General features: G+C 49.5%; 1 protein-coding gene across 1 annotated transcript in view; it reads right to left on the bottom strand.

Annotated features, from left to right (window-relative positions):
* Positions 1-16,417, bottom strand: part of ABCB10 (ATP binding cassette subfamily B member 10) — a 32,601-nt gene that overhangs the window by 9,909 nt on the left and 6,275 nt on the right. Inside the window, exons 2-8 of the mRNA XM_037069371.1 lie at positions 13,125-13,325; positions 12,113-12,315; positions 8,815-8,949; positions 7,903-8,049; positions 6,742-6,877; positions 3,680-3,775; positions 2,129-2,338 (exon numbers count right to left, since the gene is read on the bottom strand). Of these exons, the coding sequence (XP_036925266.1) occupies positions 2,129-2,338; positions 3,680-3,775; positions 6,742-6,877; positions 7,903-8,049; positions 8,815-8,949; positions 12,113-12,315; positions 13,125-13,325 (1,128 nt within the window). The remainder of the gene's footprint in view (positions 1-2,128; positions 2,339-3,679; positions 3,776-6,741; positions 6,878-7,902; positions 8,050-8,814; positions 8,950-12,112; positions 12,316-13,124; positions 13,326-16,417) is intronic.

Genomic DNA, 16,417 nt, shown 5'->3' on the forward strand with positions numbered 1-16,417 from the left:
CAGCCAGGGTTGAGGTCCTTCACTTTAAATGTATCATTGCTCTACAGGCCCCCTGATGAAGGAACTAGAGAACCAGCATTTTGACTTTATTTACATGACCTGACTAGGACTTCTCTAAACTTGGAACTGATAGCAAGTAGAGAGCCAACCAGACCAGTACCACAGAGGCAAACAGCCTCGTGCCACCCTGTGCACACAGCTGGTGACTCTGTGCTTCAGGCTCTGCAAGTGAGAATACTGGCCTGGCCCATAACCAGCTCTTCCAGTGTTTTAAACAAAAAACACAGGTAAGAAGAACACAGGACATACTCTTTTTAAATTCATGATTTGATTTTACTAACGGTTGTCTTCTCTTGCTAAAAGCCATCATCGTTTCCTCAACCCAAAATTAAATCAGTATATACAGAATGTCTACTCCAGGATCTCACATGAAGAAGGAGATAAACCTTGTAACGATGTGTGGTGTTGGATGTAAACTCAAGGTTGTGAACATTTTGCAACACGTACAACTACCAAATCATAATGTCCTACACCTGAAATACGTTATGTCAACTATATGGCTACAAACAAGATACAAAGAAGTAAAATAATGTGTTCCTTGTTCCAAAAGATGCTATAATCTGGCTAAACATCAAATAAAAACCAGAATAAGAAAAACCCATTAACCCTGGCTGGCGTAGCTCAGTGGATTGAGTGCGGGCCTGCGAACCAGAGGATCGCGGTTCGATTCCCAGTCAGGGCACATGCCTAGGTTGCAAACCGGTTCCTTGCAGGCTAACTACCAGCAGGGGATGTCCAAAAGGCAACCATACATTGATGTTTCTCTCCCTCTCTCCTTCCCCTCTATAAATAAATGAATAAATAAATAAAATCTTAAAAAAAAATTAAAAAAAAAAAGAAAAACCCATTAAGAAAATCCCTACTTTCTTAAGAGGTAGCAGGGAAGGGAATTGTTGGGAACCGCCCTGCCTGGTTTCAGAAGCTGCAACCCCCCATGGCCCAGGCTGAGTGAGAGACCTTGGGACCAGAAGCCACTTAGGAGACAGAGCTTGTCTTCCTTGCAGGGGCACCGCCTCTGCCCCCTTTCTCGTCACCCTGCTTGGCCCCAGGCAGGTGACTGGTTCGCCAATGATGGGTAAGATTCCTCGAAGGAGAGATGCCCTAAGACAGGCATGGCTGTGAAGGGGCCCTCAGGGAAGGACTTGGGGGGCTATAGAAAAAGGGGGTGATGGACCCTCGCCCCTGGGCTTTGACATAGCCTGAGTCCTCATTCGGTCTGCAAGAAGTCTCCTAATCTCTTTCCCCTGCCTGACTTAAGCCTGAAACAGCACAGGAGGGCGGTACAGCCCTGGGCAGGGACAGGCTGGTTCCCTGGGCGATCAGGCCTAAGAAAGAATGCATAAGATCCTGTGAAACCTGCTTTGCTAACACCCTCAATTAAAGTGATAAGGGTCCAAGCAGGAGGTGACTTCGTTCCCCAAAGTTTTATGGCCTTTTAACTATCTGACCCTGACCCAGAATAAGCCCTCAGAGTTCTTTGAATGTTATTGTTTAATCATTTCTGCCTGATAATGATTGATGAGCTTTACCTATACACCCTGTGTTCCTGTGCAACTTGAGCCCAATAAAAGCCTGTCAAGGCAAGGGTTGGGGTGCTCTCCCCTTGAGAGAGTGGCCGTGCCATCCCTTTTCCTCCACAGGACTCGGGAGTCCATGTGGATTTGTCTGGTCTCATCCACAATGCTGCGGACACTGTGGGCTGGTGTCTGCATCAGGGAATCACTGAGCGACAAACAAATCCTGTTTGCTCGGGAGCCTCTGAGCTTCCATAGGGCTCCCGCCTCCGTGCATCGGAGAGCCCAGCTTGCGAGAGGAGGAGGGAGAGTGGCGGCAGTCACTCAGGACTTGAGGTCTGACTGACAGACACAGAATGCCTGAGGGCCTTCTCCATGAGCTGCCACAACCCTAAAAGGGACACCTGTGCCGAAGGGACTCCCTTCCCGGGAACGAAGCCTCTGGCACTCGAAACTCTACACACTAACTTTTCTCATCGACTGACCCTTTTTCGGGGCACAGGAATAAGAAGGGCTCTGGACAGTCCCCCCACCCCACTGTGTGGCAAACTCACCGGAAACAGGGTCGTACAGTCTCAGTAGCAGGGAGAGCACCGTTGATTTGCCGGAACCGCTGGGGCCAACCAGTGCTGTTACGGACCCCGATGGGATAGAAAGGCTGAAATCCTGGAATATAGGCACCTCTGGGCGGGCCGGGTAGGTGAAATGCACATTCTTAAACTCCAAAGTGCCCTGGAAGCTTTTCTCGTTCAAGACAAGTCCCTCTGAAAGACAAGATGGAATACTAATTACTTCACGCAAAGACCAAGTCACCACTGACCTCAGTTCCCGCTTGTCTGACTGCAGATGACAGCCCCCCCCACCCCCCCACCCCCTGCCAGCTGGCCCTGGCGTCGGTGCTCTTGCTGGGCACGTCGGGAAGAGGCCTCTGTCTGGTGCTTGCCCTGAGCCCGCTCGGCACCCACGCTGTCCCAGGTGCTGCACAAGAGCTGTCCTGTTCGAGTCCCACAGCCCTGAGNAATTACTTCACGCAAAGACCAAGTCACCACTGACCTCAGTTCCCGCTTGTCTGACTGCAGATGACAGCCCCCCCCACCCCCCCCACCCCCCGCCAGCTGGCTGTGGCGTCGGGGCTCTTGCTGGGCAAGTCGGGAAGAGGCCTCTGTCTGGTGCTTGCCCTGAGCCTGCTCTGCACCCACACTGTCCCAGGTGCTGCACAAGAGCTGTCCTGTTCGAGTCCCACAGCCCTGAGAGGTGGAAATGACTGTCCCGGCCCCGCTCAGAGGACACTGTGGCTCAGAGACAACACCCTGCCCCAGCTGCCCAGTCCCAGGGTGAACACCCACCCTCCCCGTGCTCCAGCCTCTGTGGCTCGCTCGCTCCGGGCTGCTCCCATGGACTCTCTGTCGGTGTTTTGGGAGAACAATGATGCGCACGTGGGCACCACACAACACCCAAGGAGCCAGAGGGGGTCGGGGGTCTGTGCTGTCCTGGTACCACCCAGAGCTCACTTCCTCCAGCCCGTGATCCTGGAGAACGCTGGGGCTCACTAACGACCTAGGAGCCATGAGGGTGGGGAGTGGCTACCGCTCACAGCCACTACTCTGGAGCCCTGGCTTCCAGGGAAGCAGCTGATGAAGGGGATGGCTCCAGATGAGAGCATTAGTATCAGCAATCCCCCACCCCACATCCAAAAGCCAAGAAATTCAGAGGTTTTATATATGAGATGCCTCTTCCTCCTCTTCCGTCCCCCCTACAAACATCAAAGTCACTAAGAAAACTCATCTGGTGGTGCCCAGGGCCCTTCCTGTAGGCGCACCTGGGCTGCCATCCTGCGTCTGTGGCACCAAGTCACCTGCAGGGAGGTAGACAGCTGGTGGCAAAGCATGTGGTCAGCCCCGGGCTTTCAGAGGTGTCCCCGGGCCTGCCAGCAGCTGTCCTTCCTCTCTCACCGCCCATCCCTCTGATGACTCGTTCCCTGCCACTGGCGGGGATGATGTCCTCGTCATGCCCATCCTTCCCACAGAGGGCAGGAAGCAGCCTAACTGTCCAAAGCCACATTTGCTTAATCCCAGTGAAAAGGGGCGGACGCATTTCAGACCCACCGTTGAAAGGAAGCTCGGGCTTTCTCTCAATGAGCTCCCAGAGGCGTCCCCCGGCGCCCAGTCCTTTCATCAGCTCCGAGTAGAAAGAGCTCAGACCTGAGGGTGAGAAGCTGACATCCATCACTGGTGCCAGGAATCAGACAGCTGCGGCTCCCTTCCCACTGGAACCGGTAACAATTTGCTTCCAATATAAAACCTGTTACTTTCAAAACAGGACCAGAGGCAGCTCCCTGGAATCCACGTTCTGAATTCCCTGTGTCTCACAGCCTTGTCTTCCTTCAGCGTCTACTGCTCCCATTTCATTGATTTCTACTAAGGATTTAATGGTTGATCAGGAAGTCTACAGATACGGATGCCTTATTAATCAGCCACTGAGTTAAAATCACAGTGTCACAGAGAAGATTATACCTAGTCAAAAACAGCAATATAAATGAAATACGATGCTTATCTTATACTTAAAAGGAAAATATAATATCCCATATTCACTTTAAATTCATATCCACAAACACCAGACCTCCCTTTTAGGCACTCAAATGTTCAACTTTTACCAGGCCGAAAACCTGAGAAGGGATCTGGAAATGTTAAATATTCCAACTGTCTCTTCTTTTAAAAAAAAAAAATTTCATTTATTTTTAGAGAGAGGGGAAGGGAAGGAGAAAGTGGGATAGAAACATCAATGTGTGGTTGCCTCTCATATATCCCCTACTGGGGAACCTGGCCTGCAACCCAGGCATGTGCCCTGACTGGGAATCGAACCGGTGACCCTTTGCTTCACAGGCCCGCACTCAATCCACTGAGCTACACCAGCCAGGGCTCCAACCATCTCTTCTTAAGGCCTCTTTTATCCCATTGGGTGGGTCCTCTTTCGTTTTATTAATGGTTTCCTTCACTGTGCAGAAACTTTATAATCTGATGTGGTCCTTTTACTTTTTCTTTTGTTGCCTTTGTTCAGGGAGACATACCCCCAAATACTGCCAAGATTGATGTCAACGAGAGCTTTCTGCCCACATTGTCTTCTAGGGGGTTTCATGGTTTCAGGTCTGACATTTAAGTCTTCAATATATTTTATTTTTGTATAATATGTGATGTAAGAAAGTGATCCACTGTTTAAATCTTTTTTGCATATATCTATTCTGTTTTCCCAACACCATTTATTGAAGAGACTGTCACTTCCCCATTGTATATTTTTGTCTCCCTCGTTAGATTAATTGACCGTATGATTGTGGGTCTACTTCTGGGCTTTCTGACTTGAACAAACATTTCTCCAAAGAAGACATACAGATGGCCAACCAACATGAAAAGATGCTCCACATCACTACCTATCGAGGAAGTGCAAATCGAAACCACATGAGCTGTCACACATGTCAGAGTGGCTATTACCCAAAAGTCAACAAATAGTAAGTACTGGATAGGATGTGAAGGAAGGAGAACTTGTGAGCACTGTTGGTGGGATCATGGAATGGTGCAGCCACTGAAACAGTATGGAGGGTCGTCAAAATATAAAAAATACAGAATACCAAATGACCCAGCAATTCCACTTCTGGGCATTTATCCAAAAAGAATGAAAACAGTAGTAATACAAAAAGATACGCACACACCTATGTGAATTACAGCATTATTTGCAATAGCCAAGATATGAAAGCATCCTAGGTGTCCGCTGATAGATGAATGGATAAAGAAGCTGTGGTATATATTCACAATGGAATATTATTCAGCCATAAAAAGGACAAAATTTTGCCACTTGTGACAACATGGACGAACCTGGAGGGTATTATGCTGAGTGAATAAGTCAGATAATGACAAATACTATATGATTTCGCTTCCATGAAGACCAGAGGTAGTTTTTCTCAGGTGAAGCAGTATGGAGAAAAGGGGGTCGGGGGAGAGGAGCGACTGAAAAAAGACAAATGGGCTGTGGCAGAAAACCTGAGATTAGGGAGCTGACAGCACACAAGCGTGGAATGTGAACAAAAAGGCCACAGAAAGGGAAGTGGTGGCAGGCAAATGCACTCTGAGGGGGGGACATAAGACTTCAAGGAACGTGACCTGACAGGTGTGGGGCCCTACAGCCCAGCAGGCCCAACCCAGGGGATGGAGAGGAAAGAGCAACCCCGCCGTCGTGGGTCCTCCCGCCTGACCCTCCTGCTTCTCAAACCACTTGGCCCCTGGAATGTCTTCATCGGGTTTCTTCAAACCAGCCAGAACCCCAATGCTGCTCTTAGGGGACTCTCGGAGCCTGGGCCTAGAAGCTGTCCTCACCTGTCCACAGGTGAGGTGTCTAAGGCATAGCCTCTACCTTTAACCAGTAGATACAAAGTTCCGGAAAACAGAAATCTCACGCTGAGGTGGGGCTCTCAAGTTCCATCAATCAGACCTCAGGCTACTTATCTAACCTTTCCACCATGGTTTTCAGAGAAGAAGAAAAACAGAAAAGCATGAAATCATTCGCCCCTTGCTGGCTGGGGAAGCAGGAAAGGTGCTGAAACGTCACAGACTTCACGCAGCTCAGCCTCCCTTCACCCAGGCGAAGACAGAAAAAGCTGAACTCAGAGTCTCAGGAAAAGCAAGCCATTCTGTCTCAAGCACCTTCTAATCTGTACGTTTCGACTGTTCATTAGTTTTGGACAAGGTCGCCTTTGCACAAAAGGACTTTTATTCCCCAGCCACCTGCCAATCATGCAACAGTCCCTTCCACAGGCCTGTGGGCTCCCTGTGTGCACACCTGTCCAGTGCCGTCTTTCCTCCTCCCCACGTTCATTCTGTGAGCAAAGTCACCAGCTTTGCAGGTTGGAAGACACTGTGCCCGAGTGGCCCTGAGCTCAGTGAGTGACAAGTGGCCTCCAAAAATCCTGAACTTCCCAACTTTGCCTCTGTGGGGGGATCACACTCATATCCTTATTTTTTCTTTCAAAGTCAAGTTGGAATGACTTTCTAGAAAATGTTTTTTTTTCTGGGGAAGTTAATTGCTGAGAGATGGAGTAATAGGAAAGTTAAGTTTTTGCTCCAGAAACTAGACCCTGACATTCCATTTGTAACTCCCTGAGCCTATTTAGAGTACATACCTACAATGCTTAGTCCAACCCAGAAAGTGTATAGCATGAAGGAAGAGAGCTCGCCCACGGTCATGTGGGCACTGCCCATCAGCAGCCCTCCTTTGTACAGGACAGAAAGCACAATCAGGTTCCCGGAGAGCCCCGTCTGTCGAAGGAGGAAAACACAGAAGTCAGGGGGGCACTGGAGACCCCAAGTGCAAAAAGCATTAAAATGGTCTATAATGTCCTCTCTGCGTTTAATTATCACAGCAAGATTTTTCCAAAGTATTACGTTTTTATCTAAATTTCAAACAAAAATACTTCTGAAATATTGCAATATTGAAAGAAGGAATCTCATCAGCACGGAAACCTGGAAGGTAAGTCACCCATCGGATTCCTGTTTTACTCTGCTCAGTTTGCAAAGGAAAAACTCGTATCAGGGATTCGTTCCCTAACTGGAGGCAATACACACACACAGCCAGCATGTGCGTTTGTATGCTCTCACGTGACACACTGGGCAAAGATGGGACCTCTGGCCCACCTCGGCCTGGTGGGATGGGTGGTCTCTGGTAAGCGCTGCCTCCTCCGGGCCTCTGTTTCCCTATCTGTTGACTCTCGGCCATTACTCAATCACCTCTAAAGCTGTTTCCGGTTTGAACGTATTATGAATTTGCCCTCATGGTGACTTTCTAGTTCGGTGTCTAATTTGAGTTCCTTGTGATCCATTTTTCTAGACTTCCTTCTGGAAATACATGAGGTTCTCCTGGTTACTCCTCAGTGGGTCTCACACTGCCTGCATCAGAATGACGCGGAGGAGCTGATACAGCAGGTATCGCTGCTCCCCGACTCCGCCCCCTGCGGAGTGTCTGATCCGGTAGCTCCGGAGCAGAGCGGAGAGTCTGCACGTCTCCGTCTCCGCAGCTCCAGTGGGGCGGCTGCGGCAGGTCTGGACCATGCTTTGAGGGACAGTGCCTCGTCCCTTCCTGTTGGGTCTCCCCACCCATCCATTGCCTTTTTTCTAATTCCATTTTCTTGTTTTCCTCTTCTTTCACAAAAAATATTTTTAGGAAGGCAATTCTTAGTCTCAAGGCAGAATAGAATCATTTTTTATTCATGGCAAGAGTCACAGAGTAAAATCTCTCCTAATCGTAACATCTACCTTTCTCACTCTTTCCAAAATGATGTACTTACAGCTCCGAAGAAGCCAGCCCGAGCGAAGGCCTCTTTCCTTGCTAGCTGCAAGACATAGTCCACTTTGCTGTTGTATTTCTCTATTTCAGTGCTTTCCTTCCCAAAAGCTCGAACAGTTCTTATATTTCCAATACGTTCCTCAGCTAGCTGGGAGAATAACAGAACCGTTTCAGGGGGAGCAAGGACACATTCCAAGATTGCTAGAGGCACGATTAAAAGGTGACTCTCATTTTTAAGACACTATCGATGGAAAGGGGCTTGTATACACGACTAAGTCAAAAAGAGACTGCGAAGGATATAGAGAACAATCTTAGTTTTGGAAACACAGATCTATACATGCACACATCCCATACAAAGGTCGAAGAAAGATAAACAGGAGGGGAGGCAGTTGGACACAGAATATATCTTTACTCAGAGGAAAGAATATTAAAAGGACTGAGTCCAAAATGTTAATAGTAATTGAAAGGCGGGATTATGCATGTTATTTTTCCTCTTTATATTTTCAAATAGAACCATTCATGGTTTTTGCAATATAAAAATGTAACGATTATTATTAATTTTTTGAAAGGCAACACTGGACAGCAGTGCAAAGCTGCCCTTATTAATTCATGAGGAACAGAGCGTCGTCCACAAAGTGTTTTGGAAAAATGATTAACTTTTTCGTTCTACTGGAAATAATGATGGCAAGAAGTAAGAAATCCACACGTGTTCCAAGTTAAGTTGGGCCTATGTGACGTGTGGGCAGTAATCCAGTCTACAAGGCAGAGTATTGTCGGTGTCTAGGACCCTAGGGTGAAACTAAGGAGAAGTAGGGGCTTTTGGAAAAGCTGATCCCTTGGGGTCTGCCCACTGGTGCCACGGCACCGGGCTCACTCAAGCCCACTGGAGACGGTGCCAGGGAAGGGCCTGTACCTGAGTGGCTTGCGCCAGGGAATCCTGAGTGACTTTGGTCAGTTTCCGTAGATACCGTCCATAAATCACAGCGAGGATGGATATTGGAGGCACCACACTCAAAACAAAAGTTGCCAGATGAGGTGAGACAAAAAACTGTCAAAAACAAAAGCCGGAAGGTTTTCGTTACACAGAACAGCAAGAAACTCTCAGTACGTACTGTAGGTGAGCGGGTGTTTCCGTGAGCAGACAGGCCTGAAGGCACTGTCTCAGTGTTATACGCCTTGCACTGGGGGACCTTTCCAGACATCGTCAATCTTCATAAAACCCGCGAGTCTTCAGTGTGCCACACAGCAGTGATGTGACCAGTCGAGAGCTGCTGAAGACAGGGTGGAAGTATTTTACCCTCTGTGCTGCACCACAGCTGGTCCAACGCTGCGTACACGAGGCCCCACCGCTCAGCAGCAGAGAAGGCGGAAGCAGGGCAGGAGCGAGGGAAGGAGGCCCATCCTGCCCACGCTGCCCGGGCCACACCGGGAATTCTGTGTTCAAGTCTGGACCATGTCAAGGACACTGAGCCAGGGCAATGGGTCCCACTAAGGTGACCAAGCTGGCAGAGACCCAAACACCTGCATTACGTGACAGATGAAAGCAATGTGGGGGAGGACGTAACTGACAATGGAAGGACAGTTCTGGTGGTTTCCACGGCTCAGTGAGTCTGAGCTCATCCTAAGGAGGTGCTTCCTAACAGCTGGCGTTGCTCAAAGAAGGAATAGCCGGCTTCTAGAAGCCACATGGTGGGGTTTCCTGACACCCCTGCAACGTGGCGACTGTGTTTTAAACAGTACTAGCATCTCTTCACCAAATTATGAAAATCTGCCAAATCTCAATTGCACAGAGAATAGTACAATCAGTACAGGGCTGTCCCAAAATGCTGAGAAAATGCTGCAGACTGAAATGTAAAGGAATGGAGAGAACCACCAATCATGCATCCGTTTACTCATTCGACAACTTGTTACTGAGTGTCTGCCTGCAGCAAACACTCCCAGGTGCCCAGGAGAGAAATGACCTGCGTGGAGTTCCACCCAAGGGGAGAGGAAAGCCGACAGGTAGAGAAGCAGCAGATGAAAGAGAGGGAATAACTTCAGGCGTCGTGTGGTCTGAGAAGTGCAAGAGCACAAAGGCCCGAAGCAGGAATGGTTGGCGCGGAGCAGAGAGGGTCCCAGTGCAGCAGGCCCTGGGACAAGGGTCACCACGGCAGGGGCAGAGCGCGACCAGGGCAGGCCTGACAGTCTGGGCCTGACTGCACCTGAGCCCCAGTGAACCAGGCACACGGGGGTCCTCTGCAGTGGGGCGGGAGAGTCCTTCGGGGTTCCCCAGCGCCTGTGTGGTCTGTCTCAGAACCCCCTTGAGTAATAAGCTTCTGAAGCTGAACGCAGGGTCCGGTCACCGCAAGGAATGCCGCAGGGGCAGGGACGCACACCCGGATGTTAGGGCGGAAGATCCTGCGTCTGAACTGCAGAACTGGCAGCCCGGTACAGACATCCCTCAGTTCTTGTGAGCAGGCTCACCGTGAACCCGACCCAAGGAGCTCTGCGGGAGAAGCAAAGCGCACCCCTGTTCCTCCACAGCTGAAGACCCGGCCCCAGGGGGTGCCGGCTGAGGAGGCCTGTGATGGGCTGAATGTTGGTGTTCCCCCGAAAGTCATGTGCTGAACCCCCAATCCCCCTGGGGCTACATGAGTCAGGTATTTTATCCCTTGTGGGGATGGCGTCCTTAAGAAAGTAATTAAGGTGAAACAAGGTTATAACGGTGGGGCCTTGACCCAACAGGATTGCTGTCCTTAAGAGAACAGCCTCCAGAACTATGAGAACTGCATCTCCTGCTCGAGCGGCCCAGTCTGTGGCACTTGGTTATTCCAACCCGAGCCAAGACAGGCCCTTTCCCGCCAGCCAGCTGAACTACGCTAACTGTCACCAAAAAACGTCCTCGGCTCTCCCGAGCCCCAGAACTACTGATGCCTAGATGTGAGGCTCTAACGCAGGAGGCGTCTTCTTTCAGAGCCGTGCTCCTCTCTTGGCTGGGAAAACGTGAGATGTCAAAGCTGTTTTCCGTGCCGTAAGCCACATTTAGAGGCTCACGCTGGCAGCGTGTTGTTCTGCTCTGGTCTAAGTGCTATGGGGCACAAAACCCCCAAGATTTGCCACTTGTGAGGAAGGGTCAGTCCCAGTCCTCATTCTGGAGTCTAGGACTACGCTGTGGAAGTTGGTAGCCTCCCATGGTTGCTGGGCACTTGAAATGTGGTCAGTGTGACTGAGGAACTGAATCTGTAGTTTCATTTAGTTTCAGCTAATTAAAATAAAAATTTAAGAACCCATGCTCCGTTTCTATTTAAGTCATTGGTTGAATTGTCAGTGTGTTTGGAAAACTTGGTGTGGCGATCTACTTTTTCAAGGGCAAATTTTATGAAATCTAAATACAGATCAAGTATTTCCAATGAAAATCTAACATCTGGGTTGAGATGGTTTGTAACTATTCAAATACACACTGGGTTTTGAGATTTTAATATGAAAAAATAATATAAAATACCTGACTCATAATTTTGTATTAATTACACGTTGAATTAATTATAAAATACATTATTAAGTAAAATACATTAAAATGAATCTCATCTTCCTTTTTGCTCTTTAAAAAGTGGCTACTGGGAAATTTTAAGTTGTGTAAGTGGCTTGCATCCCGTTTCTAGGGATCAGCAGCATGGGTCTAAGGAGGTGCATGGTTTGTGGAAGCCAGGCAAGCAGGGGGCGGGCGCTCAGGGCACACTGTTAGGAAAGGAATGAAGGCTGGGGGTGGAGGGAGTGCCCCCTGGAGGAGGGCAGACCTGCCTCTGTGTCCAGGAGGATGGAGTTGGTCTTCCTTCCTCTTGAGCCCCAAGATGGCAGGGTAGCTTCGCTGCCTTCGGGGGAGGGTGGGTGGCCTCCTGTCTTTTCCCTCACCCACTGCTCAGCACCCAGGGGTGGCTGCCACCTGTTGCCCTTTTCCGCCTCCCTGCATTCTCAGAAAACCCAGGCCACAACGTAATCTTTTCTAAGGCCAACAGCCATTTTTGCAGATAAGATCTCATTCTGGGGAAATGGCGGTGCCCGGGGCAGTGGGAAGAAGCTCTCTCTCTGGGGCCCTGCAGCCTCTGGGGCTGCGCTTTGGGCCAAGCGGCTGCAGAGGGATCCGGGCAGCTCACCCGAGCTCGGCTCACACCTGAGCGGCCTGGCGCAGGCCAAGGACTGACGAGGGGGTCTCAGGGCCAGCTGGGCCCACGTACCATCATGCCAATACCGACAGAGGCCTGGGCTCCGGCCCTGAACCCATCCGAGAGGTTTTCAGTCAGCGAGTGCCCCAGGAGTGCGGTGTCCGAGGAGAGGCGGTTAATCAGCTCTCCCGTGCGAGTCTTGTCAAAGAAAGCAACCTCCTGCCTCAGAATGGAGGAGAAGAGCGAAGCTCTCAACCTGTTCACAATGCGCTGACCTGCAAAAGCAAACAGAAACGGCATCGACTGGTGTCCGGACTCCTGATTCCCAGCAGCCTGGCCCGATGTCGCTGCCCCTCCTCTGCTGCAGCCTTGGGGGACATCTGGTGCCCTACTGACCCCTGGGGCACAGACTCGCCTGTGCCCTGGCAGATGGACAGGCAGGTGCTAGTAACGCTTAGTAACTGCAGACTGTGGATGCTGGGGAGAGGCTAGTGATGAGGTCAACATAACGTGACCGAGATTCTCAAAGCACATCATTTACAAAGAAGTTTTACTACATTAAGTGCTCAAAAATTAATTGCGTTCTTCCTTGGCAACCCTTTTCGGTATTGAACTTTCAAATAGTAACAACTGGTTACTCATCAACTGAGCATTTATTTTATTAGCTAAATGGCAAGCAACCGACTTAGAGCCGGGCGTCCCGTGCTCAGCCCTTGCTATGGGAGTCACCTGTCTGCTAACAGGCCGGCCCGACACAGACCCAGTGTAAAGCCACCGTGCAGCTCCTACTACAGGGGGAGTGAAGCCTGGGGCAGCTCCCGAAAGAGGCCCCCCAACTCCGGCCTCCAGAGTGCAGGCTTTGTTCTCAAACCTCCCAGAAAACACCACTCAACTCCCATTCACGGAGAAGGAGAACTGAGAAGAGAGCACTTGATCTAAAACACTTCTCAGCTCCCACGTCCGGCCAGCATCCCCACGGAATGTGATGCAGAAGAGAGGAGAAGGCTAGGGCGTGGGGCACGTGATACCCGCACGGCTCCCCTTCACATTCTCTGGGAGACCCCAGGACGAGGGGCCCCCTCACCTGAGGTCTGCATGAGGTAGATGCGAACAGCGTTGGCCGCAGCACCGCACAAGAACACGCCGCTGAGCACCAGGCAGAGGCGGGTCAGGCTGCTGCTGCAGTCTGCCGTGGGGTTGGTGTAGATGATGTCGATGATCCTCCCCAGGCAGAAAGGGGCAGACATGGTGATGACACTGGACATGGCCAGGAATCCAACCGCGACTGGAAAACACAGGCAACTCTCAGGGTCAAAGGGGCGGGGCGCTGAGACTTTCCTCCCTCTGGCTCCCAGACCCCCGAGTAAATGGAAGGACCAGCAGGTTCCAGGGCCAGAGGGAGTAGGGTAACTGTAGCGAGGGCCCAATCTTACCCTGAACCCTGGAAAACAGTGGCCTGCATCACCCCAATCTGAGCACCCCCTCCTTGCTAGGAGCAAGGCTCCAAAATTCTGTTGGGCTTTCCCTTCTGCCTCTTGATCTGCCTGTTCATCTTAGACAATATTTTTTTGCCTACACTCCTGCTCTTCATCATTATTCCCTGGCATCTAAATGTGTCTCAGCTCATAGATCACATTATGCAGGTAAAGCTCTTGCTTCTGTCTAGTATTTCGAAATACACTTTGGAGAGCAGTCGCAGGCATTCATCACACACGTGTTGTGTCCTTAATATTATTGCTTTGGGGAATAGAGCAGCAGAGTATCAGCCCGACATGAAAACAAGGAAGAACTCAACTGTTCACACACCCCAAAAAGGGGAGAGAGTCTTATTTTAAAAAAAAAAACAACAAAAGGAAATACTGGGAATATCCAGTCAGGAACAGCACACATCACAGACAACTGCTACCATAATCAGAGGGACACAAACCACAAAGACATGGCCCCCTTCCACCAGCAGGGTTGGTGGAGGTCAGAGGTGGACGATGCGCCAGCTGGTGAGCTGTGGGAAGAGGCACTTATACTGTTCATGGGAGCGCGAACAGTGTCATTGCAATTGGTAGCGATGTGACTGCCTTGGTCGAAATGTAAATGCATGTTCCCTCTGACCTAGCAATTCCGCCTCTATGAATTTAACTGATACCCCCCAGTGTGAGTTTGCAAAATTGGACATTCCAGAATTTTCAGTACAGTATTGGTCATCCCAGCAAAAGACTCAAAATATCCTAATTAGGCGGAACAAGGTAAATCATTCATGGAGCATTTCTTTTATAAATACTATGGAGTCTTCGAAGAGGACACAACTGTAGGTATTGACATGAGCAATCTACCAGGATTGCAGTGTTGGTGAAAAAAGTCAAGGACACAGACGTCAACATTTGAGGGGCTCTTTCTTTGGTTTTTCAAACAAAACACACACCCAGAACATCTTGGAAGAGTGGCAAGAAGCAAGCAGCACAGGCCCCTTCCTCAGAGTGGTGCGGGGTGACTGGTGGGCCGGGTATGTGACACCAGGAACCTCTTGAGTTCGATCCTCTCCGGACCCAGTTAGTGCTGCCCTTAGAGAGTCAGTGGCCAGCGAGGTTCCCAGGGGACACGGCAGGGACTGAGTTCCCAGAGACGGGGGTTCCCAACACCCTGCAAACAGCCGTTGCTTCTGTTTGCTTGGCCTAAGGGTATTATTTTTATGTAACCTCAATAAAAACACTACAGAGTAAACTCGGGCCGACCGGTTATTTAGCTGGCAAACAGAGCTCTGGGTGAGATGTGAACCTTTTAAGCAGGGAACATGTCCCACAACCAGTCTCTTTCTTGAGATGGTCTACGACCTCTCCTCCATCAGGCCTGCTCTGCCTGGTATCAAACACAGGCACCCAGCGCTGCCTGCCCCACCCCCCCTTCTTCCTTCTGCGGGCACATCCACCTTCGGGCTTTCTAAATGTTTCACTTGTTTACTGTCTATGTGTCTGCGAGGACATAAAAGGTTTCTGTGCGTTCACTGCTGTAACCCCACTGCTTACAGAGACAGGCACATGATAAAAGCTGAATAATGAACTAATGAATGAGTGAACTGAATTTTGATGGTGGAGGCATACAAGTGTCAAAGTTCTGATGAATCAATAAATTGAACCTTGAATGAATAAATTGAACTTTGAATGAATGAGCAAATTGAACTTTGACAAGGGAGGCATAGAAGCGTATCAGACCAAAGTTCTTCAACAGCCTAATTAGGGATGTAAGATCTAGCAGCTCAGAAAGTGCAAGTGAAAGTGACTTGACTCCTTTGCACACAGCCAGAAAGTCTACGGCTCTGGCTTAGAATCCCATAATCACAACTTCACTAAATAATGTGAACCCAGCCAAGGCCCATTTCATCTTGTTTTAAGAACTGGGGTCTTGTTTTCAGGTGCCAAGAAGGACCGTAAGCCCAAAGGGCGGGGAAGCTGTCTAGCTCTGGGTTCTGCAGGACACGCCCGGAGGAACTGGCGGGCTCCAGAAACAGGTGTCCTGGTGAGCTAGGGATTGACCCAAAAGCCTTGGGTTTCATCTTTCACTGGTAATGAACCTTCCAAGTCTGTCTGCTCTTTTGCAGAAACGCGGCCAAAAGTGTGACCTGCATGAGGTCTGTGAAGACCCCTCTCGCCCTCCTTTCTCTGGTTCTGAATCAAAGTCATGATTCCAAGAGCAGAATCTGTGTCTCATGAATGAAATGTCCCGTGATTTTGGTTCTCAAAACTAGTTCTTACAGTTTGATAACACAAAGAGGAAGGAACTTAGCTACTTCCAAACTCATTCCAAGATAACCCCTCACTTTTTTCCCCATTTAATTTTTTTAAAAAAAGATGATCAGCTTGTTTTCTTGCCATCTACCTCTTTCCTCCTACAGGATGACTGTAGGCAAAGGTAAAATAAAAGATTTGTTCAGCTTTTGGTGGATCTTGTTAATCCAAGTTTTCTTACATATTATTGCCTTTGACATCAATGATTTTCAACTTGTACCATAACTATCTCAGACTCCTCCCTAAACTCAACAAGCCAGGCATCCTGCAACCTGAAATTTTCTCCACAGTTAAGTCTCTTGCTTGCTCCTATCCTATACTGAAGGGACCTCGGCAACTTCTGCTGTCTCTTGACAGATAGTTTAAAATATCTTTGTTACCTTTTTCCTACTGAATTATGGCATCTGGTGAAAGAAATATCCTTCAAAAGAAAGAGGAAAGAGGCCCTGGCCGGTGTAGCTCAGTGGATTGAGCACAGGCTGAGAACCAAGGAGTCACTGGTTCAGTTTCCAGTCAGGGCACATGCCTGGGTTGTAGGCCAGTTCCCTAGTGGGGGTCACATGAGAGGCAACCAACCACACATTGATGTTTCTCTCCCTCT

The sequence above is a fragment of the Sturnira hondurensis genome, unplaced genomic scaffold (assembly GCF_014824575.4).
Source record: "Sturnira hondurensis isolate 20B ecotype Veracruz unplaced genomic scaffold, ASM1482457v3 Scaffold0018525, whole genome shotgun sequence".
NCBI classification, from domain to species: Eukaryota; Metazoa; Chordata; class Mammalia; order Chiroptera; family Phyllostomidae; genus Sturnira; species Sturnira hondurensis.